The 25,494-nt window shown below is 45.4% G+C and overlaps 2 protein-coding genes and 1 non-coding gene across 7 annotated transcripts in view; 1 reads left to right on the top strand and 2 right to left on the bottom strand.

Annotated features, from left to right (window-relative positions):
* Positions 1 to 6,509, top strand: part of EIF2B1 (eukaryotic translation initiation factor 2B subunit alpha) — an 11,841-nt gene extending 5,332 nt beyond the window's left edge. The window contains exons 5-9 of one of the 2 annotated variants that reach the window (XM_015109634.3): positions 325 to 437; positions 999 to 1,067; positions 2,936 to 3,011; positions 4,777 to 4,902; positions 5,614 to 6,509. In XM_015109634.3, the coding sequence (XP_014965120.1) occupies positions 325 to 437; positions 999 to 1,067; positions 2,936 to 3,011; positions 4,777 to 4,902; positions 5,614 to 5,778 (549 nt within the window). In that variant the 3' untranslated portion in view covers positions 5,779 to 6,509. Of the gene's footprint in view, positions 1 to 324; positions 442 to 998; positions 1,068 to 2,935; positions 3,012 to 4,776; positions 4,903 to 5,613 lie in introns of both variants that reach the window. The other variant, XM_077955720.1, reaches the window with a different exon arrangement.
* DDX55 (DEAD-box helicase 55) lies at positions 5,880 to 25,494 on the bottom strand. Of its 4 annotated transcripts, none has more exons than XM_015109627.3 (14): positions 25,374 to 25,494; positions 21,629 to 21,745; positions 21,451 to 21,537; positions 20,043 to 20,134; positions 19,905 to 19,967; positions 18,728 to 18,877; positions 17,431 to 17,620; positions 13,959 to 14,041; positions 11,910 to 12,041; positions 10,641 to 10,733; positions 9,362 to 9,476; positions 8,392 to 8,560; positions 7,809 to 8,101; positions 5,880 to 7,568 (listed from the first exon to the last, which is right to left on the bottom strand). In XM_015109627.3, the coding sequence occupies exons 2-14, from the start codon at positions 21,656 to 21,658 to the stop codon at positions 7,392 to 7,394; spliced, it is 1,674 nt and encodes a 557-aa protein (XP_014965113.2). In that variant the 5' UTR covers positions 21,659 to 21,745; positions 25,374 to 25,494; the 3' UTR covers positions 5,880 to 7,391. The 4 variants fall into 4 exon arrangements, 3 of the variants coding, with proteins under 3 accessions (XP_014965113.2, XP_002798866.2, XP_077811756.1); XM_002798820.4 differs by having other exon boundaries at positions 21,629 to 21,679; XM_077955630.1 differs by having other exon boundaries at positions 6,606 to 7,568; positions 7,809 to 8,085; positions 8,388 to 8,560; positions 21,629 to 21,679.
* On the bottom strand, positions 10,401 to 10,533 carry LOC114671195 (small nucleolar RNA SNORA9). The gene has a single exon (XR_003721082.1). It is a non-coding gene; the product is annotated as a small nucleolar RNA SNORA9 (small nucleolar RNA).

Here is a 25,494-nt window from a genome sequence, read left to right as displayed (position 1 = left end):
TGTGCAAACCATGTCTTAGAAATAGGGAAACCAACCCAAGGGAACCTCATGGAGCCTTCAGCTATCCAGGCTTTTGTATCCTTTGGGTAACACTGTGTGGGAGTTCCATTTCTGCACCTGCTATGGGATGTGAGACCTGGCAGAAACTTTTTCAGCTTGCAAATGGGATGGAAACTGTACCATCAGGTCTCCTTTCTGGTTGTGGTTGATTTGTGAGAAAGTGTACAGAGACGCTTAGGGTGTCGGGAACACGCGCCGCAGTGCAGAGGGTGTGAGTGAGCAGCAAGGAGCCTGGCCCTTTGACGAAGCTTTCTTGGTCCACAGACAATATTGACTCACGCCTACTCCAGAGTGGTCCTGAGAGTTCTGGAAGCAGCCGTGGCGGCCAAGAAGCGATTTAGTGTATACGTCACAGAGTCACAGCCTGATTTGTCAGGGCAAGTACCTTTCTGTTCAGTTATGTGCCCAGCCATCATCGCACAGAGCAAACTGCAGATTAGAGTCCAACAGAATCAGAACCAGAATGTGCCCCCAACTTGCCAGCAGTCAGCATTGCCTTTCATTGTACCTTTTCCTGCCTTTGGAATAAAAATCACTGAATTTGCAGCAGGTCACAGTATCGGATCTAGGGGTTTCACTTAAGTAGTTAACGCTGTGGTAGAGCAGAGATTTATTGATGAAATATTTTTGTCAAGGAATAGGTAACTCACATCTCCCTCTCTCTAGACGATAATAAAAGCAAAACTTCCTCCTTTTTTCCTGAATTTACAACTCTTACCCAGAGTCTCTAAGAGTATAGTTTTCCAAAAATACTTCTTTCTAAAAGACCCAAATTCTTGTTTCCTTACTCCAGAGTCTTGGGATCTGCCCCTTAACCCATTAGTATTAATGTGAGTTTCAAGCAAACATGCACTGTCCACATTAAGTGATTCATCATACATCACTGTGGGACTGTCTTGTACTTCCTCTAACATTCTAAAAATGTATGTCATCTTCAGTAAGAAAATGGCTAAAGCCCTCTGCCACCTCAACGTCCCTGTCACTGTGGTGCTAGATGCTGCTGTCGGGTGAGTGCCCATCTTCCCCAGCCATAATCACCTCCCCCACCCCACACTGGCTCACAGCAGGGTTTTCAGATTGAAAGTTTGAGTCCCATTCATAAAACCACAGCAGGTAGCGTCCTGCTTCTTAATTAATAGCTGCCCTAAACCAGCAAGCTTGTTATGAGGCTGTGATAGCATACAAAGAAGACAGAGCTGTAGGATGTTGGGGAGAGTGGGAGTTGTGTCTATAGCTTTATGGCTGTAAGTGTGAGTGCATTTTTTTGTTTATTTGTTTTTGGGGGTTTTTTTTTTTTTTTTGAGACGGAGTCTTGCTCTGTCACCCAGGCTGGAGTGCAGTCGCCGGATCTCAGCTCACTGCAAGCTCCGCCTCCCGGGTTTATGCCATTCTCCTGCCTCAGCCTCCCGAGTAGCTGGGACTACAGGCGCCCACCACCATGTCCAGCTAATTTTTTAGTAGAGACGGGGTTTCACCGTGTTAGCCAGGATGGTCTCGATCTCCTGACCTTGTGATCCGCCCGCCTTGGCCTCCCAAAGTGCTGGAATTACAGGCATGAGCCACCATGCCCGGCCTGTTTGTTTGTTGAGACAGAGTCTTGCCCTGTCACCCAGGCTGGAGTGCAGTGGTGCGATCTTGGTTCACTGCAATCTCCGCCTCCCAGGTTCAAGTGATTCTCCTGTCTCAGCCTCCCAAGTAACTGGGATTACTGGTGCATGCCACCATGCCAGGTTAATTCTTTTGTATTTTTAGTAGAGGTGGGGTTTCACCACGTTGGCCAGGCTGGTCTCGAACTCCTCACCTCAGGTGATCTGCCCGCCTCAGCCTCCCAAAGTGCTGGGATTACAGGCATGAGCCACCAGGCCCGGCCAGTGTGAATGCATTTTAAGAGCAAAGTACAAAGGTCAGTTGGGATCAGCAGAGGGTAATCAGGGCCTCTGTTTCTGTGAAGACCTGGCTGTCCTCAGTGGCATGCTGGGATGCTTTGTCTCACCTAGAAGATGCAGCTTCTGTGGCAAAGCCAAGGTCACATGTTCCTGGGATTGTCAGTGTATTTCACAAGAGAAAACAAGAGTAATGATCTCTTGGAATGAAAACAAAATAGATGATTAAGGAAATTAGGAATGTGTTCAAAAGTAAGCATTTTGAGGAATTCTTCTAATTGCTCATTTTAGAAACTAAATTGGCCTTCATCCTACCAGAAAGATTCTTAAGTTTGGGCACAGTGGCTCATACCTGAGGCAGGCGGATCGCTAGAGTGCAGGAGTTGGACACCAGCCTGGGCAATACCCATCTCTACAAAAAAAATACAGAAATTAGCTGGGCATGGTGGCATATGCTGTGGTCCCAGCTACCTGGGAGGCTGAAATGGGAGGATCACTTGAGCCTAAGAGGTAGAAGTTTGGTCTGAGATCATGCCACTGCACTCTAGCGTGGGCAACAGAGTGAGACCTTGTCTCAAAAAAAAAAAAAAGAAAGATTTTTAAATTGCATAACACATTTGTCCAACTTCAGATCACATCAGATTTTAAAATTTTGTTTGGTTTGAACTGAAGTAGAACAGAAAGTAGAGGATACCACACTTGGAAGGATGACTGCTGTGTCAGGACATTCTTTCTTGCTTCAGTTACACACATATGTACGTGTGCATGCCCTGGGCGGCAGTGTGAAGTGTATGTCTCATTGTAGTGTCATGAACAAAAAACGCCCCTGGTAACAATGCCAGGGGTCTATCGTGTGTTAAGCGCTCTTTAAAAAAAAAAGTAGTTATGGGAGGAACTTACCTTGATAGAAATGGAATATTGATCTTTGCAGATGATGATGCTACTCGTTAGAGACAAGAAAATAAAGCATGAAAAGCTTTTTTTCCCCTTAGCTACATCATGGAGAAGGCAGATCTTGTCATAGTTGGTGCCGAAGGAGTTGTTGAAAACGGAGGAATTATTAACAAGGTAAGAGCGTCAGTTCTCCCCAGTTCCCCACTCAAGACTTGGAGGTGTCTTGCTGACCTAGGACACCACAGCAGTGTTGTTGATTACAGTTCCTTCTAACCCTCCTTCACTTCAGGACTTCATCATGGTGTATTGAGTTTTTGCCCAGTTCCCATAACTCATAGCAATGGTCAGTCCAGTTTTGGTCAAATCTTTCTTCTTTTTAGGTTGGTGTGCATAAATGAAGACAATGTAATTTGGTCAGGTGTGATGGCTGATACCTATAATCCTAGCAATTCAAGAGGCCAGGGTGGGAGGATCACTTGAGGCCTTGAGTTTAAGACCAGCCTGGGCAACATAGTGAAATCCTGTCTCTACAAAAACTTAGAAAAATTAGCTGGGCGTGGTGGTGCTTACCTGTAGTTCCACCTGCCGAGGAAGCTGAGGCAGGGGTATCACTGGAGTCCAGGAATTTGAGATTGCAGTAAGTTATGATTACACCACTGCATTCCAGCCTGGGCGATGGTGAGATCCTGTCTCAGAAAAAAAAAAAAAAAAAAGTGTAATTTATATTTAATTTATACAAAATTGGCTTGAATTGGAATTGGGGTTTGGTTTTTATTTTTTAATTCTTTATGTGTACATTTTATTCTTTATCATACATATACACATAATAAAAACATACATACAAATATTTTTAAAATACTATTTGTATATTTACATATAAAGTATGTATGTATAAAATATGTGTATTTATATGTAAATATTTTATATATTTTTAAATAGAGACACGTTCACTCTGTTGGCCAGGCTGTAGTGTAGTTCAGTGGTCATAGCTTACTGCAGTCTTGAACTCCTAGCCTGAAGCAACCCTTCCACTTCTCAAAGTGCTAGGATTACAGGCGTGAGCCACTGTGGCCAGCCTGTCATTTGTTTTCATTTTAATTGAGCACATTTGACCTCCGTTTTTTATTACAATTTCTCTCTCCATTATTTAATTTAGAAAGGCTTCATGAAAGCTTTTTTTAGTTAAAATATATATAACATAAGGCCGGGCGTGGTGGCTCACACCCATAATCCCAACACTTTGGGAGGCTGAGGCAGGCGGACCACCTGAGGTCAGGAATTTGACACCAGCCTAGCCAACATGGTAAAACCCCATGTCTACTAAAAATACAAAAAATTAGCTGGGCATGGTGGCGGGCACCTGTAATCCCAGCTGCTTGGGAGGTTGAGGCAGGAGAATCGCTTGAACCTGGGAGGTGGAGGTCTGCAGAGTGTTGAGTCACATAACTGTATATTTAACTTTGAGAAACTAATGATTTTCCACAGCAGCTGCACTACTTTACATTCCCACTAGCAAAGCAAAGGTTCCAGTTGCTCTACATCCTTGCCAACACTTGTTTTTTTAAATTTTTTTGTTTTGAGATGGAGTTTCACTCTTGTTGCTCAGGCTGGAGTGCAATGGCACAACCTTGGCTCACTGTAACCTCCAGCCCCCCGGGTTCAAGCGAGTCTCCTGCCTCTGCCTCCCTAGTAGCTGGGATTACAAGCGCCGTGCCCCCCACCCCACCATGCCCAGCTAATTTTTCATATTTTTAGTAGAGATGGAGTTTCTCCATGTTGGTCAGGCTGGTCTCAAACTCCTGACCTCAGGTGATCCACCTGCTTCGGCCTCCCAAAATGCTGGGATACAGGTGTGCGCCACTGAGCCCAGCCTGCTTTTCTGTGGCTTCTCCTTCGGATGCACTCTAGAGCTCATCCATTCCATTTCCTGCCTTCCCAGATTGGAACCAACCAGATGGCTGTGTGTGCCAAAGCACAGAATAAACCTTTCTATGCGGTTGCAGAAAGTTTCAAGTTTGTCCGACTCTTTCCACTAAACCAGCAAGACGTCCCAGATAAGTTTAAGGCAAGAGTTTTACATATTTGAAGGGGTACTAACATCTAAACAGAAACTTTTGGAAATTGTAGTCCTAAGAATGTTCCAGTAGTTTTTTCACTTCCTATTGCTACTTTCCACAACACTTGGAATACAAAGATAAATTGGTGGCTGGACTCACACATTTGTCCCTAGCATTTCAGTCTTTCAGTCTCGTTAAGTAGCACCATAGATGGGTGGAGAGGAAGCCAGAAGCTGGTGGGTAAGTCCCAGCTTTGGGCTCAACTGAGGTCAGCTCCCATCACAACTTATAAACTGTGCGAGTTGAGGCAAGTCCTTTCATTTCAACCTCTGAACCTGTTTCCTTGTCTGTCAAATGGCACAGCAGTATCTGACAGGGTCATGAGGATTCTAAGATAGTCTTAGCACAGTCCCTGGCACGCTGCAAGCCGTCTGTTGTGACTCTCAGTCATACTTTGAGAGGTCTGGAGAAGTTAATCCAGCATGAGAATGAGGGGACATGTGATTTAAGTTTGTTACACTACAGCTCTTGGCCAGCACGCCGCCATGATCTGGCTTATGGCCACAACTCTGCCCTCCTCTCCAGTGTCCTGCATAGCTAGCTTCTCCCATTTTCAGAGAGCAGTCTCAGGAAGTAGCACACTGATCACTCACGCCAAGACCCCACCAGTATGGAGCCCTAAACATTCAGTGCCGACTAATGTGTACTTCTCTCCTCAGTATAAGGCAGATACTCTCAAGGTCGCACAGACTGGACAAGACCTCAAAGAGGAGCATCCGTGGGTCGACTACACTGCCCCTTCCTTAATCACTCTGCTGTTTACAGACCTGGGCGTGCTGACACCCTCAGCAGTCAGCGATGAGCTCATCAAGCTCTATTTGTAACCTGTGGGCCCTTTCCTGCCAAGGTGCAGCTTCTGTAGTTGAGGCTGAGGCAGGGTGAGTAGCTGCTTGACACCCCAGTGAGCCAGGCCAAACCTGAGATGCGTTTTAATGAAGATTTATGGAGTAAGGACTTAAAATCATACATCTTGGAGAACCTTTCTTATTCATTTCAGTCCCATCAAAAAATGTGTCAGTTATTCTAAATCCCAACCTAAATTGTTCTTATGGTTTCTAGAAACTTTCCTTTTCAGTTTCCAGAAATACAAGTTAGATAATTGGCTACTTAACTGATGAAAGATGAGCCCAAGTCCATCTCTCCTCATCCTCCCCTGCACTCGACTGATCTGCCAAAAGCATGCGAGATGCAGGGGAAAAGCAGCCACACCCCTCTGCCACAAACAACCAACAGCTGGTCAGGACGTTACACGCGGTGCCTTGTAAGAGGCAAGAAACACTTGCCGAATCTGCGTCTGGCTTCCAGTGGTAAGCACATTCCTCAGCAGGATCAAGCCAAACAGGAAAAACTGTACCAAGAGAACATGAGGCGGGCAGAAACATTTAGCAACAGTATTCTGCATGGCTCACTGCTTAAGAAAATGCCTTCTGGAATATTTGTAAACTAAAGTTCTGTATGTGTAAGAGATGTTTAAATATGTTTGGGTCCTAAACAGCTTTTTAAAATTATACTTGGGAACAACTTCAGCATCTTTTCAAATAAACTCTATGATAAAGACTTTGATGTGGTGTTGTGTCAATACTGCAAGCTGACCCAGGCTGTCTAGGGGAAAACACTGTCCAGCTACATTTACACACTTAAGACCCAGGCAATCAGGACACCATTTATTCAACAGAAGGCATAAAAACTGTAATTCTCTTTCCCGGAATATGACTTAATGCCTCTGTTTTTCAGCTGTTCACCAAAAAAAAAAAAAAAAAAAAAAAAAAAATACTGGGACTATTCTTAACACAGAAAAACCCCCAGCACATTAGCCACCTCTGCAGGGCATCAAAGGGTAACTGAAGCCCAGGGCCAGGGACATTCAGGAGGTCAGATGCCTAAAGATACTAAGGAATGGTTTTGAAAATCAGAAGTCAAGAATACTTCAGTACCTTTATGATTAAAAATAACTAAAATAGCCTCAGAAAAAAGAACTCATATATATATAATATGCACATAGGTCTATATATGGGACCCATCATGATAAATAAATACTGACATCTATTATTTACACTCAAATAATTGTACATTTTCTTCTGTTAGACTACTTCAAGACTGGAATTGTTTTGTTTTGTTGTTTTTAATGAGAGGGTCTGGCTGTGTTGCCCAGGCTGGTCTTGAACTCCTGGGCTCAAGTGATCCTCCTGCCTCAGCCTCCCAAAGTGCTGGGATTACAGGCAGGAGCCACTGCACCCGGCCAAGACTGGAATGTTTTTAGTAAAATATTCCCAAGTGTGAAATCCTACATTTCTCCCTCATCTGAAAGGACAGCTTTCAGAGACATGATTCTTCTCAGATGTCTCCTGAAGTTTTGATTTCCATTAAAAGCAAACTGGAGCCATCCACCAAGTTAGGGAACAGCTATGCCCTTGTGGGTTCATCTGTGGCACTGGAATCAGCAGTCATCTTCCAAATCTGAGATCCCTAAATCCACTGTCTTGATTGTTCTTTTGCCGGTTGTCAACAAGCCCTTCTCAAATTCTTCTTCAGTTATTTTGCCTTTCTTAAGTTTTTTCAAGAGTCTTGTGTCATTGAGAAGTTCTTCCATGTCCTCATCTTCAATATCAGAACCCTAAGTACAGAAAAAACCAATAAACTACTAAATTTTTCAGCAATAGTGTTCTAGTGAAACCAGCAGTTTTAACTCAGGAACTATAAGCTCTCAGATTGGCTTCCGCAAATACAGCAAATTCCCCACCCTAGTCACCAACGTAACAGAAATCTGAGAGCCCCACACAATTCCTATTTAAAGAACGACTACAATAATATTTGTTCAAGATTCTAAGTTAATGTAAGTAAAACTAAACTTTACCTCTTCCCTTTTCCTTTTCTCATTCATTTTTTTCTTCTTTTCTTTTTTGGCCTTCTGCTTCGACCAAGCTTTATTTTTTATGAATTTTCTTCTCCCTTCATTTTCTGTTTTCTCTCTTCTTTGTTGCTCCAGGAGTTTCTGCCTCTGCTTTTCTCTAATTTTATCTTTAAATGGAATCGTGTCTGTATTAACGTCCACAGGCACAAAATCTGGAAACTGCTTTCCTCTCAATTCTGGCATCTTGGGCATCCTCAGCAGGGCAAAACCTTGAGCAAGGCTGGCAAAATCAAGATCTAATTCAATCAGAAGATCAGAGTTAGCACACTCAACAGGATTAGAACAGTAATGGCTTACAATATAATTTTTTTCTAACCAAAGGGTTTAATGAATTCATTTAAATTAGAATGAAAATTATTACATTTTTACAAAGTTAAAAGGAATACTCAGCAGCCAGAGGCCAGTTTATTCTGTGTCTACTCAAAGCCTGGGAACACTTCCTTTTATGAGACAAAGCAATCTCATACTTGTAAGATCACCACATGGTTAAGATGGAGACATTGTCACATGAAGAAGTCCAACTTACCCTTTAATCTGAAAATCAGGTTGCATTCATGCTTTGCATAAGCCTGGACATATGACACAAAAGCTTTCATGCCCTTTTCAAACACAGCTCTGTCGGCCAGGGCCATGGACTTGAGTTTTGGCAGAAGGTCCACTGTGTTTCTCTGGAGCTTCATCTCCTGCAGGGGGCACTACACACACACCACATTCTCACCTTCCCTGGTTGGCATCACATCCCCAGGGCTCCCCCATCACAGCCAAGAAAACCAAAAGCAAAACAATTCCTTTTCACCTTTTGAGGTCTGAAGCCCAATTCCAACCCAAATATTTCACATGCTCTAAAAAAGTATGTTAAATTTTTAAAAGAAAATTTAAAAATCAGATTTCACATGACAATCCTAATCTAGTAGCAAAGTATAGCAACACTGGGTCTCAAGTCTCTATTCACCCTTGCCTGGATCCCAGCAGGGCCTGCTACCTCACAGGAGGCTTGGTCACTCCATGACCGAGGTACCTCCACAGCCTTAAAGCCTACCAGGGTGGCCGGGCACAGTGGCTCACGCCTGTAATCCCAGCACTTTGGGAGGCCAAGGTGGGCAGATCACCAGAGGTCGGGAGTTTAAGACCAGCCTGACCAACATGGAGAAACCCCGTCTCTACTAAAAATACAAAATTATCTGGGGTGGTGGCACACGCCTGTAATCCCAGCTACTTGGGAGGCTGAGGCAGGAGAATCCATTGAACCTGGGAGGCAGAGGTTGCAGTGAGCCGAGATAGCACCATTGCACTCCAGCCTGGGCAACAAGAGCGAAACTCCGTCTCAAAAAAAAAAAAAAAAAAAGCCCACTACCACAGGGCCCCACACTGCCACCACCAGCCCAGCCCCAGTGAGTTTGCAATTTGTAATTTCATTTGCTGACCACATGCTGGAGAAAAACTTTTCCAGCTATCCCGTCACTAGGCATTCTATCTGAAAAAGGATGGCAGCTTACTTTTTGGTTAATTGCAAGGAAATTGATGTATGACTCTTCCATGGGCAGGAGGAACACCAGAGCGCTGCCCCCGTGGCCAATGCGAGCTGTGCGACCGCAGCGATGCACGAAGGCACTGTGAGAACACAGGATGGAAATGGGTACCCAGGTGAGGACAGCTGAACAGAGTTCAGGCTCCAGCTACATGGCTGATGCAGCTAAAATGCTATGGGGAGCCTCTAGCCTCCACAGCTCAGTGTGGACTTGGCCACTTACTAGTGTGAGAAACAGAAGAACTGGCAATTAAACCAGCACTGCAGACAGATATGATTCTGTAATAAACATTTAATGTGAACTCTAAGTAAAACTTGTATCTTTCTCTCTGATCAGACAGGTGGGACATGGTCCCCAGTGGAAAATCTGGGAAACAATGAAAAATACAAAGAATAAAATGAAAATGACCAATAATCTCAGGAGTAATCATCAACACTTCGGGGTTTACAGGCATCTTCCTATGCGTGGATGCATGTATTAGAAATATATGCTGACTTTGGAGAAAGTAGTTGTAATTTTCACATGTGGTGTTATGAACTGCTTTTTTCCATTTAGACATTCTATTGTGTGTTTCTGCAAGAACTGAAAATAATTGAAAATACTTTTAATTGCTGCCAATACAATATCACTATTTCACCACAAATGGGTTATTCATCCATTTGCCTATTTTTGCCTCTTAAAACAATGGGTTTTTGTTTTGAGACAGAGTCTCACACTGTTGCCCAGGCTGGAGTGCAGTGGCACAATCCATTGCCACCTCTGCCTCCTGCGCTCAAGCCATTCTCCTGCCTCAGCCTCTCAAGGAGCTGGGACTAAAGGCACACACGCCTAGCTAATCTGTATATATATTTTTTGTAGAGATGGGGTTTTGCCATGTTGCCCAGGCTAGTGAATTCCTGGGCTCAAGCGATTCACCCGCCTAGGCCTCCCAAAGTGCTGGAATTACAGGCGTGAGTCACCGCGCCCGGCCTCAAATAATATTTTGTTGTTGCTTTATGTTTTCTCTCATTGTCTGAAATTTCTATAACCTTGCTCTACATGGTGCAGGGCAAGGCCTCAAACCGTTTCAAAACTGTTCTGGCAAGCACTGTAGGAATGCACGGGGTCACTGCAGACCCAAGCACGCTGGAGGCTTGCTATAAAATAATGTTTCAATGAACATCATTATCTGTTTATCTTCTTCAGGATTCCTACTTCATTAGGCTAACTTCCTCAACAGAGAGTGGGTGGCAGCCTCGTACCATACCTTGCATTGCTGGGAGGGTCATACTGCAAAACCCAGTTGACTTCAGGAATATCAATTCCCCGGGCCATCACATCAGTGCACACTAAAATCCCACTAGAAAATGAGAAAACAGCATTCTGAGTAAGGAGGCCACCATCTTCGTCACCATCAAACAGCCTACTGATCTTGATGACAGTGACACACAGGTGCTGGAGCTTCTCACAGAAGCACATGCTTAAGGTAATATTTTGATTTTTTCTTCTTTCTACAAATCTCTAGGACTTCATAAATTCCAATAAAAATTGGAGGGAGGTGAGAGACAGCAAAGGGATTTTAAAAATTACAAGATTTCCATTTGAAAACCGAAACTGTATGGGTCTAATCCTTTGTAGCCATCTGAAAAACAACAACATTCTGTAACTGAGGCCTCGCAGTCAGGTATATCGCTTTGCCCAAAAGAGGACTTTTAATATAGCCAGATGTTCAATGATTAAGAAAAACAGAAAACTGTTATTTGTCAGCACAAACAGAAACAAGTTATGGTCATTGGAAGACACAAGTTCCCTGCTGTGTAGTCACAAGCCTGATAAGCAGACAGTGTTTTGTTTTTTGTTTTTTGTTTTTTTTTTGAGATGGAGTCTCGCTCTGTCACCCAGGCTGGAGTGCAGTGGCCGGATCTCAGCTCACTGCAAGCTCCACCTCCTGTGTTCACGCCATTCTCCCGCCTCAGCCTTCTGAGTTGCTGGGACTACAGGTGCCCGCCACCATGCCCGGCTAATTTGTTTTTAGTAGACACGGGGTTTCACCGTGTTAGCCAGGATGGTCTTGATCTCCTGACCTTGTGATCCACCTGCCTTGGCCTCCCAAAGTGCTGGGATTACAGGCATGAGCCACCGTGCCCACCCTTAAGCCACAGACAGTTTCTACACCAACAGGACAAATGGACAAATGGTTGCTGCTTGACAGTCATCACAACCCTTCCCTGGGCCAGGCACAGAGCAATCTGGGAGTGAAGACAATGCACAGGGCTCCTGTGTCACAGAGCCTGCCGTCTAGCACAGAAGTTCAGTAACTAGGGAAACGACATAGCAAAAGGCAAAGCGATTAGAACAGGGCAGTGGAGGCTCTGGGCATTTACAGAGATGTGATAACCAGATTACAGAGAGAAGAGGGTTCTAGGCAGGAAAAACAACACAAGCGGACAGCACAGGCTACTGGAGAATGGGGTGTTTGGGGACCTGAAAGAGCAGTGTGGCAGGAAAGCTGTTACCTCCAATGAAGCTCACCCACCTTTGCAATTTGCGGAACTCCATGAAGATCTTATTGCGTTTATATTTCATCTTTCCATGAATGCACATAATCTTCACGCCCTTCACCAGCGCCTCCAGAGCCTTTCCATAGTATTCCACACAGGCACAGGTACTGCAAGAGGGACAGAGGGCTTAGAGTCATTGACCACCTTGGTCCTTCTACAACCGGGAGAGGGGAACTGTGAGCAATAGCTGCAGCAGACACAACCTAACTACAAGCCCTCCCTAGGGGAATGATGAGAATGGCAGTGGAAATCATCCACAACTGAGTTCTCAATCTGTAATCCTCTCAGCCAATGAAAGGCCAATCTTTTGATAAAATACCTTAAACATGAGTTAAAACCCCCAAGGACGTATTCTACTGTCTAAAGATGTTCTAACAGGAAATCTCCCTGACCCCGAAAAAGGAATTGAAGTGAAACAGTCATTCAGAACAAAAGCAATGACATCTTAGCCACAAATAGTCTTACAAGATTTAAAAACATTCCTGCTTTTCCTTTAGGGAACTGCTTCTTCCCCAATTAGCAGGATTCCCAAGGGCTCAGCAAATAACCCAAGCTAGACCAATCAGATAGATCCCTTCTCCCAGATATTTGGGACTTGGAGCTGAGTCATCCAAGGACAAAAAGGAGGTTGGCAGAGTCATCCCAATAAAGATATGCCCTAAACAGATGGCCCATGAACTCCTGCCAGGGAGCCTCCTTCCCTGGGAGGTGGACACTCAGCATTCTCTCAATCTGTGAGTTCCTTACCCAGTACCCTTCTAATACAGCTCACCCTGGACCCTCTTCCTTAACTGGAAGCATTCCCCAGTGATTTCCCATCCTTTTGCAGATGAGGGAACTGAAACTTACCAGAAACACAGAGTAAGTGGCAGCACCAGAACCCAAGTCAAATGCTCCTCCCACTATACCAGACTACTGCATTCCAGTTTGGGCTAACTCTTGTCTACTTCAGTTCCTCCACCTATGCTGTGACCGCCACCAGACTGGTCCGTCTTTCCACCTTGAGTCACATAGTATGTAACGAAGTGGTGTTTCACACACTAAGCCTCATCACCCACAGATCTGGTGGGTTCTGAAATCAATTTAGTGGGTCTCGACCAGCATTTTTAAAAAATTAACAGCTGGAGTAGAACAGAATAGAAAACATCCCACCTAGCAGAGTGTGGTTTCGTGAAAACCTTTGTTTTATTGTCTTGTTTGGGTGTGTACCGAATTGTACTTCTTACTGTGGGTCATGGTCAATATTGCATTTTATTTGTAGGATAACACATGGAAAAGTAATATAAAATTATTTTTTATGTACTGCTAAAGATCAACACATTTATCCCTGGAGAAAAGGGGAAAAGAACCAACCAGTCCAAAGAACATATGCATCTGTCCCTACACTGCCTTCTGACCACAGGACAAAACCCCACTGTGGCGGACTCCATGGATGGCTGATAAACACTATTCCCAACCACTTCTTGCTTCGCTGGCCACTACCACAGAGCCAGAAAAGCTGTGCGCTCATTTTCTCTGCTGCTCTTGAAGTGAGGGGCCACCACATGACCCACTTTTGGCCCCTAAGATGAATTCACAGCTGAAGTCAGCTAGGGCAGAGGGGTTTCTGAGGAAGCTCTTTGTTTTACTGATTAAAAGGCATGGATATAGCTAATATTGCCATACGCCCCCTCTGCCTTTCCCCCCTTATCTTTCTTCAGTGCAGACATGACAGGGTATAATAGTGGTCATCCAGAATCCATGAGGTGACACACAGGAAGAGAAGATCAATCACATCAACATTGATCTTGACATGAATGACACATGAAACCCCTGTGAGAAACTGCCTCTGCCTTTGGACTTATTTTTACAGGACAAAAATAAAGCCAACCTTGTTCGAACCACGAAAGTTGGGTTTTCAGTTATTTGCAGCCAAAAGCATTCCCGAGAGAACCATGCTAGATGGAATCCAAAACCCAAAGGCCGCATGCACCTGCACATTCTGCCTGAATCCCTGACGCCCCTACCAGAGACCAGAGGAGTACCTGAAGAAGACCAGGTGTTTCTCCTGCTTATGATTGCGAAGAAAATGGACCAGCTGATTAAATTTCTCATCTGCCTTGCACACCTGCACAAGAAAAAGGGAAACTAATAAAAAACATATTTGGCAATAATAATCCCCATGGCTATTTTCCGTTTCAGCATTAAATTTTAAGGAATGTCATTTTCCCCACAGGTAGGACAGACTTTAGTCAGAATGTTAACTGGTCTACCTAGCTCAGAGTAAACATTGACATGTGCTGCTGCCTCTAAAAGTTAATTTGTATGTCACAAAATCATACAGCTCAGAGAAACATAGTCATCCAACAGGCAACAGTTCCCAACTCCCAATCCCAATATACATGAGAGCTGGTACACCATCTCCAGAGTAGATTTTTATTTATTTATTTATTTTACCTTTTCTTTTCCTTTTTTTTTAAGAGACAGACTCTCAATATGTTGCCCAGACTGGTCTCAAACTCCTGGCCTGGCCTCCGGTGATCCTCCCACCTCAGTTCTAAAGTGCTGGGATTACAGGCATGAGCCACCTAACCCAGCCAAAGGATATATATTTTTTTTTAAATGCAGATTCTTGGGTACGACATACAGATTCTGATTCAGTAGGTCTGAGATTGGACCTAAGAATCCATATTATTTAAGAGTTCCCCCAGGAAATTCTGATGCCAAGTTCAGAAGTCACTGCTCTAAGATGAATAATGATTTCCAGAAAGCAATGTACATAATTATTTAAAAGGCTTCCATGGACTCAGACCCCATTGCTTTTTTTCTTTTTTTTCTTTTTTTTTTTTTTTGAGACAGAGTCTCGCTCTGTCGCCCAGGCTGGAGTGCAGTGGCACGATCTCGGCTCACTGCAAGCTCCGCCCCCCAGGTTCACGCCATTCTCCTGCCTCAGCCTCCCAAGTAGCTGGGACTACAGGCGCCGCCACCTCGCCCGGCTAGTTTTTTGTATTTTTTAGTAGAGACGGGGTTTCACCGTGTTAGCCAGGATGGTCTCGATCTCCTGACCTCGTGATCCGCCCGTCTCGGCCTCCCAAAGTGCTGGGATTACAGGCTTGCGCCACCGCGCCCGGCCTGCTTTTTTTCATAATGCAATCAAGTCCTCCATTCAAACTCCCAAATTAGAGACATTAAATTTACCTGAATGCATTCATCCTATTTTTACCAAAACCAAATGCCCAGTTTGGAATTTTTTCTCATGTACTCAGCCATCTCTAAATGCAAAACGAATGTAAAACAACAGAACGCAACAGTAGCCACAGTGGGTATCCAAAGCTAACATTAGTACGAGTATCCCTCATCCAAGGTCCCTGGGACTTGAAGTGTTTTTTGGCTTTTGAATTCTTTCAGATTTTGGAATAGCTGCACTATACTTACCAGTTGGGCATCCCTAATCTGGAAATCCGAAATCTAAAATACTCCAACAAGCATTTCCTTTCCGCATCATGCTGGCATTCAAAAAACTCCAGATTCTGGAGCATTCTGGATTTTGAAATTTCAAGTTAGGAATGCTCAACCCATACTTACCGTGTACTAAGCACTATCATGAACATTTTTGCATGGATTAATTAATTAATCCTCCAGCAACCCTACGAAGCTGTATACTACTGTGGCCCCCATTTGACAAGTGAGGACCTCTAAGTTCACCGGTTAATTTAGTAGGGGCCAAAGCCAAGATATGCACCAGGCAGTCCTGCTCTAGCTGCTCTAGCTGCTCTAGCACCCATGCTCTCCACACTACCCTATGCAGAGTCCTTCCCTCTGCTTGGGAAGAGCTAGCCTCCTCCCTCACCCAGCCTGGACTGTCAGAAACATCAATGGCAACTACAACTCCCACTTCTGATGAGCCTATCTGATCTCGACAACACTCTCCAGTTACACTAGGTGCAGTTTCTCATTTGGAAACTCATTCTACCTTTAATCTGCCTACAAATTGACACAAACAGGAGAGCAGCCTCGACAACCTCACAGTCTACAGCAATAGGAACACTCTGGTTTCAAGACCAGCCTCCTTCATTTTGAACAGCAGACATGTTCAGGAGCTAGGGAACCCCTCCAGGCCTAAAGAAAAATTTAACCTGAAAAAGCTTATTGCAAAAGAGAAAGAAAAGTCCCAGCCCCAGGCTGGTGGGACAATGTACCATCAGCAGTGGCACTGGCTTGTGGGTTCCTCCGTGCCCTGATGGTGCTGCCTCCCCTGCAGCCTGTGCTCTCTGCATTTGTGCCTCGTGGCCCATCCCAGCAATGGGACGGAACAGAACAGGGGTGGGGAGTGGCCTCATTACTAAACAATCAAATTGCCAAAAGCCCATCTACTTCCTTGTGAAGAAACTACAGAAACTAGCAGCCAGTATTTACTACTAGAAATTCAGCATATTTGGGCCAGGCACAATGGCTTATGCCTGTAATCCCAGCACTTTGGGAAGCTGAGGCAGGCAATCATGAAGTCAGGAGTTCAAGACCAGCTTGGCCAACGTGGTGAAACCCCACCTCTACTAAAGATACAAAAAGTTAGCCGGGCACGGTGGCACACGCCTGTAATCCCAGCTACTCAGGAGGCGGAGGCAGGAGAATTGCTTGAACCCGGGAGGCAGAGGTTGCAATGAGCCGAGATCGTGCCACTGCACTCCAGCCTGGGTGAGACACTGTCTCAAAACAAAAAACAAACAAACAAAAAGGCTGGGCGCAGTGGCTCACGCCTGTAATCCCAGCACTTTGGGAGGCCGAGGTCGGCAGGTCACCAGGTCAGGAGATCGAGACCATGCTGGCTAACACAGTGAAACCCCGTCTCTACTAAAAAAATACAAAAAATTAGCCGGGCATGGTGGCGGGTGCCTGTAGTCGCAGCTACTCAGGAGGCTGAGGCAGGAGAATGGTGTGAACCCGGAAGGTGGAGCTTGCAGTGAGCTGAGATCATGCCACTGCACTCCAGCCTGGGTGACAGAGTGAGACTCCGTCACAAAAAAAAAAAAAAAAAAAGAAATTCAACATATTTGATGCAGGTCAAAAATACACAACATTTACAGAGTAGAACATTTATTTCCACCCCACAAAATCTCCTCAGGAGTGAGTCTGTCATTTGATTTTCTGTGTTCCACCTGCACATCTAACTATGCCCTTCTCTGTGACACAGGCTGTTCTGACAGGCCCAGGAACTACAGAGTTTAATCATGCCTGCACCCAGCACACCCCAAGCATGTAAAATAGAAACATTTTGTCACTTGAGGGTAGGAGGTTCAGAGACACTGTCCTTAGAGACTGTGCTTAAAATACATTTATGCCCAATTTAACTAACTTACTCATTCATGAGCAGGAACACCCAGACCATTTCTCCTAGCTCTGTCCCCAAATGCATTTCATATGTGCTACAGGGTCTCATATATTTATTCTACCAGTACAATTTCCATAAAATGAGCACTGGTCATTATCACTAAGTAAGAAGCAAGCCCAGGCACTCACCATGTAGTAGTTTTCCAGGCGGGAGGGGGTCTTCTGGGCGCCGCTGGCTGCCACGCCTTTCTCCTTCACCGAGACCCGGACAGGGTTCCGGAGGCCTGCTCTCACCAAGTTCTCCACTTCCTGCGTCTGAGTGGCTGAGAAAAGGCCTGTTCTCCTCTGCTTTGGCAAAAACTCCAGGATGGTGTTGATGCTGATAAAAAGAGGGCTCACACTTAACCGCTCACTTGCCAGCATAATCAACACACACTGCTTCACGATACCAAACAGGTATTCAGAAAGACTGAAAGTGAAGCCATCAAAATATTTATAGCACATACACTGGGAGGTGAGATTATGGGTGATTCTTTGTTTCTTCTTTATACTTTCATTTTTCCAAGGTTCCTCAAATTTTAGCATATAATTATACAATTATAATGATATGTGAATTACATCCCATTAAACTGTTTATTAAAAAACAACAAAACTGCCAGGTGTGATGGCTCATGCCCGTAATCCCAGCACTTCGGGAGGCTGGGATAGGAGGATCTCTTGAGCCCAGGAATTTGAGACCAACCTGGGCAACATAAGGGGATCTTGTCTCTGCAAAAAAAAAAAAAAAGGCGTGATGGCATGTGCCTGTAGTCCCAGATACTCAGGAGGCTGAGATGGGAGGCTCACTTAAGCCCAGGAAGTAAAGGTCGCAATGACCCAAAATCATGCCACTGCATTCTAGCCTGGATGACAGAGTGAAACCCTGTCTCAAAAAAAAAAAAAAAAATACTTGAAGGAAAGTGCATTATAAGATCAAAGATAGAACGGGAATAAAAATCACGTGGTAGAATTTGAAAGCTCAAACTACTTAATGATTTGAAATTAAAATGTGGTTAATAAAAATACTTAGGCCAGGTATGGTGGCTGGCGCTTGTAATCCTAGCACTTTGGGAAGCCTAGGTGGGAGGATCACTTAAGCCCAGGAGTTTGAGAACAGCCTGGGCAACATGGCAAAACCCCAGCTGCAAAAAATAAAAAAAACAGGCATGGTGGTGTGCGCCTGTAGCCCCAGCTACTCAGGAGGCTGATGCAGGAGGATCACCTGAGCCCAAGAGGTTGAGGCTGCAGTGAACATAATCACACCACTGCACTCTGGCCTCGGTTACAGCACAAGACCCTGTCTCTAAAAAATAAATTAATTAAAAATAAATTAAAATGAAAATAAAAAATAAAAATACCTAGTCATAAAGTGGTAAACTCCATTTTGCTTTCCTTTTGTATTAGTATCATCCACCCACTCAAGCCAGTGAAGTCCAAAGTCCAGTACCTTGCCTCAAACCCCATGTCCAGAAGTCTGTCTGCCTCATCCAACACCAGGACATCCAGGGATCGCACACAGCTGGCCAGATCCAAGCCTTCCGCCTTCCTTCGGAACATGTCCTCCAAGCGGCCTGGAGTGGCCACAATGATGTTCCCACTTTGGAAAGAAAGTTAACATTTACCAAGCTCTCTGGATCTTGGGAATGTGGTTAATGATTACCAAAATACCAAGCTTCATATCCCTCCAAAGTCATTTAAGCCCTAGTGAAGAGAACGAAGAGCATGAGAGTGGAAAAGAGTGCTGTAGGGTAGAAAATGTGAGCGCTGCAGCGAAACAGGATCTGGGTTCTGGGCTATGACCCAGGCAAGGTTGGCAAACTCCAGCTCCCAGACCAAACCTGGGCTGCTGCCTGTCCTTGCCAAGTATTTTATTGGCAGACAACCACGCCCATTTATTCACATGTTGCCTATCGCTGCCTTCACACTGCAACAGCAGTTGAGTAACTGCGACGGAGACCATATGGTTCACAAAGCCGAAAACAGTTACCATCTGCTCATTTACAAAAAAAGCTTCCCAACCTCTGACCTACGCAAGTTAACTCAACCATTGTAGGCCCCAGGTAGCTCACATGTAAAATGGGAATGTTGACAGAATTAGAGAACCCTATGTAAAGATCACAAACTGGCAGACTCAGGGCCGGATGTGGCTCCCTCAGACTGGCTCACCTACAAGATGTGTTTTTCAAACGTGGATTACACGCCAACAGTTAAAAAATCAGGAGATTACACACACAAATCTGGAATTCCATCTTCTTTTTAAAAAATTCAAAACCTGGCACGACTGAGCTCAGTCCCACCAGGCAGCTACCAGCTGGAGCTGAGTATTCCAGGCAGCTACTGGCCAGTTCCTCACCATCCCCCAGTCCCGCATTCATCTATCCTGACCACTCATTTATCCTCACGTCGTTCTCTTGACCTCTGTAGGAACTTGAGTTAAGTACTCATCAGGCCCTCATGGGAAGGAGCTAGCAAAGCGCCAGAGGAAGCTGGCCTGGAGAAAACACCTTTTTGCAGGGGGAGGAGGCTGCTGAAAGGGGGACCCACAGTTAGGCTGAGATCACATATCAATTCTTAGGTTCAGTGCCAAGAGCAGCAAATAAATGAGCAGACATGAGCAAACTCACCCTTGTTGCTTAAACCTCTCAACATCTTCTCCAGGATTCCTGCCTCCAATCCAAAGAATCTGGCTAAAACAAGAAAACAGTCTTTAAGTTCGGCAAAACAACAGCCCGTGGCTAACAGGGACACTGCATCCAATTCACCTGAACTGGGGGAAGTGCTTCGTGAAATGCGACAGGACCTCGTCTATCTGAACGGCCAGCTCTCGGGTGGGGGTGATGATTATGGCTCCGACCTGCCCACATGGAAGGAAGGGACACAGTCAGCAGCACAAGGGCCTCCTGGAGAGGAACTCATAGGCCCTCCGCCCTCCACCGCACACAGAACTTCCAGAGAAACCGCAGTTACTGGGCGTTCTCAGCAGCATCCCTGAGCACGTATCAACTACTTTGAATTACGGTTACTTGTCATCATACACTGCAGTTATGCTCTTTAAAGTCACTCACACTAAGAACACTGAATTAGTGAACGCTGAACCACTGCTCACAGGGGAAACGCAGGGTTAGGTTCCTGCCAGTCTCTGGACATGACATTTTTGTCAACCAATCAATACATAACTCTATTTTATGTCTGTTTGTGCTTAAAAGACTCTATTTAATATATACTGTTGATTCATTCCTATTGAACTCGTGGCCAACAGCACATTAACTCATGCCTGAGCTTGTGCTTCTCTAGTGCGGGGATTCTCTCTGCACGTCATAACCTTCTTGCGCCCAGGAACACTAGACTGCACTACACCACGGAGCCATTTCAAAAACCAAAATCACCAACATAAAGCAACAAATGTGCAAAATGGCTGGGCACGCTGGCTCACACCTGTAATCCCAGCACTTTGGGAGGCCGAGGTGGAAAGATCACTTGAGCCCAGAAGTTTGAGACCAGCCTGGGTAACATATCAAAACCCCTTCTCCTCAAAAAATACAAAAAATTACCCAGATGTGGTGGTCCACACCTGTAGTCCCATCTACTTGGGAGGCTGAGGCAGGAGGATAGCTTCAGCCTGGGAGGTGGAGGTTGCAGTGAACTGAGATCACACCACTGCACTCCAGTCTGGGTGACAGAGCAAGACCCTGTCTCAGGTAAAAAAGGAAAAAAAAAAGGTGAAAAACATAGCACTAAATAGATGACGAAAAGGACACTGTTTACACCTGAGCAGTAAAACAAAAGGCAGCTCTGCCCATGCCCATGACCACAGAAGCACCGAGGATCCACTGGGGTGTTATAAGTTTCAACGAGCAGACAAATTAACAAATATAGAATCCACAAATAATGAGGATTGTCTTTTTTTTCTTCAAGTTTCTTTCATTCATTCATTCATTCATTCATTCATTCATTCATTCATTATTGGTAGAGATAAAGTCTCACTGTGTTGCCCAGGCTGCTCTCAAACTCCTGGACTCCAGTGATCCTCCAGACTCGGCCTCCCAAAGTGCTGGGATTACACGTGTGAGCCATGGCTTCTGATCTATTTTTTCAAGTTTGTAGCCAGCTTCTTAATCCAATGTGAACTCTGATGACTAGGTGAAAATAAATCACTTTCACTGTCCTCACCTGACTCTTCTTTAACTTCTCTTCTCTTCTCAGAAGAATTTCCAGGATGGGGATGACAAAAGCGAGTGTTTTGCCACTACCTGTGACCTGCAAACAGAGAGTTTTGGTTTCCTTTTCTTCCTCAGAGTTCATGTGAGGGAAAACACAAGGACAGGCTGCACGTACCCGAGGCACTCACCGCTTCTGCAGCGACATCTTTGTTTCGCATGAACAGAGGGATGGTTGCAGACTAAAGGGAGAGATTGCAAAGCACCGGTTAAAGGATGTCATCACTTCACAGGTGAGAACCGAAGCCCTAGGAACATAACGGGCAGCTAAGGCCACAGTGGACCCCACCACAAAAGGGTCTCTGAGTAACCAAGTCACCATACAGAAGTTGAATCAAACGTGGCAACTGTGTCTACATGGACAACGTGTGGGGACAGTGAGCTGAGCTGGGAGGTGGGAGTCCTGAATTCTATTCCTGTCTCTCCAACTTCCCTCTCTGAACCAGGAAGGGGTTGAAGACATTGGGTTTTAGGGTCCCTTCCAGCTCTAATATCACAGAATCAAGATTCAAATAAACCTTCTCATTTTAAGCACTGTAGAGGTCTCCAGACTTTACAAGAAACCTGGTTTTAGCATCAAAAAAGCTAAACCTCAATTAGATTTAGGCCTTGGCCTCGTGGCTGCTCCCTCCAGGGTTCAGCCCTGGTCCCCAGGGCCTGAGCTCACTTAAATCACAGCAGATGTAATATTATTCCAACTGCCTCTGCACAGTGATTTCTATCCTCCCTATCAACCCCCAAGGGAACATTTGGCAATGTAAGGAGACATTTTTGGTTGTCAAAACCCAGGGTGGGCCAGGCATGGTGGCTCACATCTATAATTACAGCACTTTGGGAGGCCCTTAACTCCCTTAAGGCCAGGAGTTCCAGACCAGCCTTGGCAACACAGGGAGACTCTATCTCTACAAAGAAAATTTTTTAATTATGTGGGTATGGTGGTGCATGCCTGTGGTCCCAGCTACTCAGGAGGCTAAGGTAGGAGGATCACCTAGGCCCAGGGAGGTTGAGGCTGCAGTGAGTTGTGACTGTACCACCACACTCCAGCCTGGATAACAGAGCAAGACACTGCCTCAAAAAAATAAGTAACTAAATAAATTACAGCCAGAGTTGGGAAGTGATGTCCTCTGGTGGACAGATTCCAGTGATGCTGTTAAACATCCTACAATGCCCAGGACAGCCCACAACAAAAAATTTTCCAGCACAAAATGTCAATAGTGCCGAGGGTGAGGACGCTGCTCCAGGCCACTGCTGTCCAATAGAAATAAAATGTGAACCACATAAACAATGTTAAATTTTCTAGTAGCCATAGTAAGAAAAGTAAAAAGAAATGGGTGAAATAAATTTTAATATTTTATTTAACCCAATATATCAAAAATATTGTCCCTTCACATTTAATCAATATGTAAAAATCAACATTTTCCATTCTTTTTTCATACTAGGCCTTCAAAATATACTGTGTTATTTGATACTCAGAGTATACTTTGATTTGGACAAAGTGTATTTCAAGCACTCTATAGCCGTGTCTGGTGACTGTGTAGTGGATGACAGGTCTAGACAATGAGCTCTGAGGCTCTGAGGATCTGAGGCCAGGTTCCCTAGGCAGGGAACACAGCACTCCCAGTTTCCATCTCCAGCCCTGTCTGCTGGAAATAGATTCTCCACATTCCCAGGAATCTTATGGGCATCTCAAACTCAAGGCTTCATTTATTTTCAAAAATTTTTTGCTATTACAGGGCCTCCCTATGTTGCCCAGGCTGGTCTTGAACTCCTGGTCTCAAGTGATCCTCCCACCTTAGTCTCCAAAAGTGCTAGGATTACAGGCGTGAGCCACCGTGCCCGGCCATTATTTATTTTAATTTCAGAGATGGGGGTCTCACTATGTTGCCCAGGCTGGTCTTGAATTCTTGGGCTCAAGGGATCCTCCCACCTCGGCCTTCCAAGTAAATGGTACTACAGGCGGGTGCCTCTGTACCCAGCTCAATGTTTAAAAACAGGACTCTTGTGGCCAGGCACGGTGGCTCACACCTGTAATCCCAGCACTTTGGGAGGCCAAGGCGGGCGTATCACCTGAGATCAGGAGTTTGAGACCAACCTGGCCAACATGGCGAAACCCTATCTCTACTAAAAACACAAAAATTAGCCAGGCATGGTGATGCATGCCTGTAATCCCAGCTACTCGGAAGGCTGAAATGGAAGAATCATTTGAACACAGGAGGCAGAAGTTGCAGTGAGCTGAGATCATGCCATTGCACTCCAACCTGGGCAACAGAGCAAGATTCTGTCTCAAAAACATTAAAAAAAAAAAAAAAAAACCCACCCACACACACAAAGAAAAAAAAACAAGAACTTTTGACTTTCCTTCTGAAACCTGCTACACCCTCCAGCCATTCTCGGGAAATGGTAACACCATTCATTCAGCTACTAAGAATAAAAATCGGTGGGGTGCGGTGGTTCAGCCTGTAATCCCAGCACTTTGGGAGGCTGAGGCAGGTGGACCACGAGGTCAGGAGTTCAAGACCAACCTGGCCAAGATGGTGAAACTCTGTATCTACTAAAAATACAAAAAATTAGCCGGGCGTGGTGGCAGGCGCCTGTAATCTCAGCTACTGAGGAGGTTCAGGCAGAGAACTGCTTGAACCCAGGAGGAGGAGACTGCAGTCAGCCGAGATCGCGCCACTGCACTCCAGCCTGGGCAACAGAGTGAGACTCCATCTCAAAAGAAAAAAAAAAAAAAGAATAAAAACTTCAGCTCCCTCTAGAGCCTTTTCTTTCCTAACCTCCACTTCCGGTCCCTTAGCAACCTTAAAGTTATTCCAAATGTGACTTCTCAATATCCACTGGTTCCACCCTACTCCAAGCCACCATCATCTCTTACCTGACAATGGCCTCCTAAGCGACCTGCCTGCTCTTATGTCTCTTATGCCTGAAAAGGCCACTCTCTAAAGAGAAATCACAGCCCTTCCTTTCCTAAACATCTTCCCAGATAAGATGGCTTCCCACTACATTTAGAATGAAATCCAAGCTTCTACAAGACCCTACACAATCCATCTCTTGCACTACTCTTGATGTTCAGTCACAAAGGCCTCCTTTCTGCTGCTCAAACCATTTGCAGCCTGCCCCAGGGCATTTATGTGCACTGGTATTTCTCTCCGCTGGAATAATCTCCCCCTCGTCACCCGAGAGCCAGCTCCTTCTCAATCACTGAGGTCTCAGCTCAATGACACCTCCTCAGAGAGGCCTTCCTTAGCACCCTGTCTCACCTCCTCTCCAGTCCTCGAGTGACACTATCACAACAGTCTTAGTTCCTTCATAACATTTACTAGCAGCTGAAATTATCCTTTCTCTAGCTCCTGCGCTAGAAAGTAAGGCTATGAGCAGATGCCAATACTGCAAACTCCCCAGAGCCTAGAAGAGTTCCTGGCACATAGTAGGTCCTCAAGAAATACTTCTTGAAAAGATGCATAACAACAGGTAACCCTCACTGAGCTCCTATAGTGGGCCGACTGGTTTATTTAGTCCCCACAGCAACCCCATAAGGAGGGTGTTATTTTTTCATCATTTCACAGAGAAGGAAAATGAAGCACGTTGAGGTTAAGCCATTTGCCCGAGGTCTCACAGCTACAGGGGGCAGGGCTAGGATGAGAACCAGGCTCGAGACCCCAGCACCCGAGGGCAGGGTGGGTAGCGGCCCCTCTGCCGGCTCGCTGGCCGAGCAGCTCCGCATCCCGCCAGTCTGGGCAGCCTGGAGACTAGGCAAGAGCCCCAGCTGGAGGGATGAGCGCCCCAGGGCTCGGGTCTGTCCGATCACCTCCGCTGTGTCCGAAGCAGCGGGTGCCTGCCCCCCTCCCAGCCTCACTCTCCCCCAGGAACCGATACCTGCACCGGCGTCATGTACGGGAAGCCCAGCTCCCGCAGCGCGCCCAGCACCCGCGGGTGCAGTGACACTGGCAGAGACTCCCAGGAGCCCTCCGTCACATGCTCCATGGCGCTCTCCTTT

Source organism: Macaca mulatta, chromosome 11, assembly GCF_049350105.2.
Source record: "Macaca mulatta isolate MMU2019108-1 chromosome 11, T2T-MMU8v2.0, whole genome shotgun sequence".
Taxonomy (NCBI): Eukaryota; Metazoa; Chordata; class Mammalia; order Primates; family Cercopithecidae; genus Macaca; species Macaca mulatta.
The sequence above is the reverse complement of the archived record's forward strand: the minus strand, read 5'-3'. Positions and strand labels throughout refer to the sequence as shown.

Excerpts from the sequence above, each read along its gene's own strand:
- DDX55 (XM_002798820.4), bottom strand. The coding sequence starts at position 25,481 with ATGGAGCATGTGACGGAGGGCTCCTGGGAGTCTCTGCCAGTGTCACTG. Across the intron at positions 20,135-21,450 it reads AGAAGTTAAAGAAGAGTCAG|GTCGGAGCCATAATCATCAC; the intron begins GTGAGGACAGTG and ends CCATGTGGGCAG. Across the intron at positions 8,102-8,391 it reads CCTGATTTTCAGATTAAAGG|ATCTTGATTTTGCCAGCCTT; the intron begins GTAAGTTGGACT and ends TGATTGAATTAG.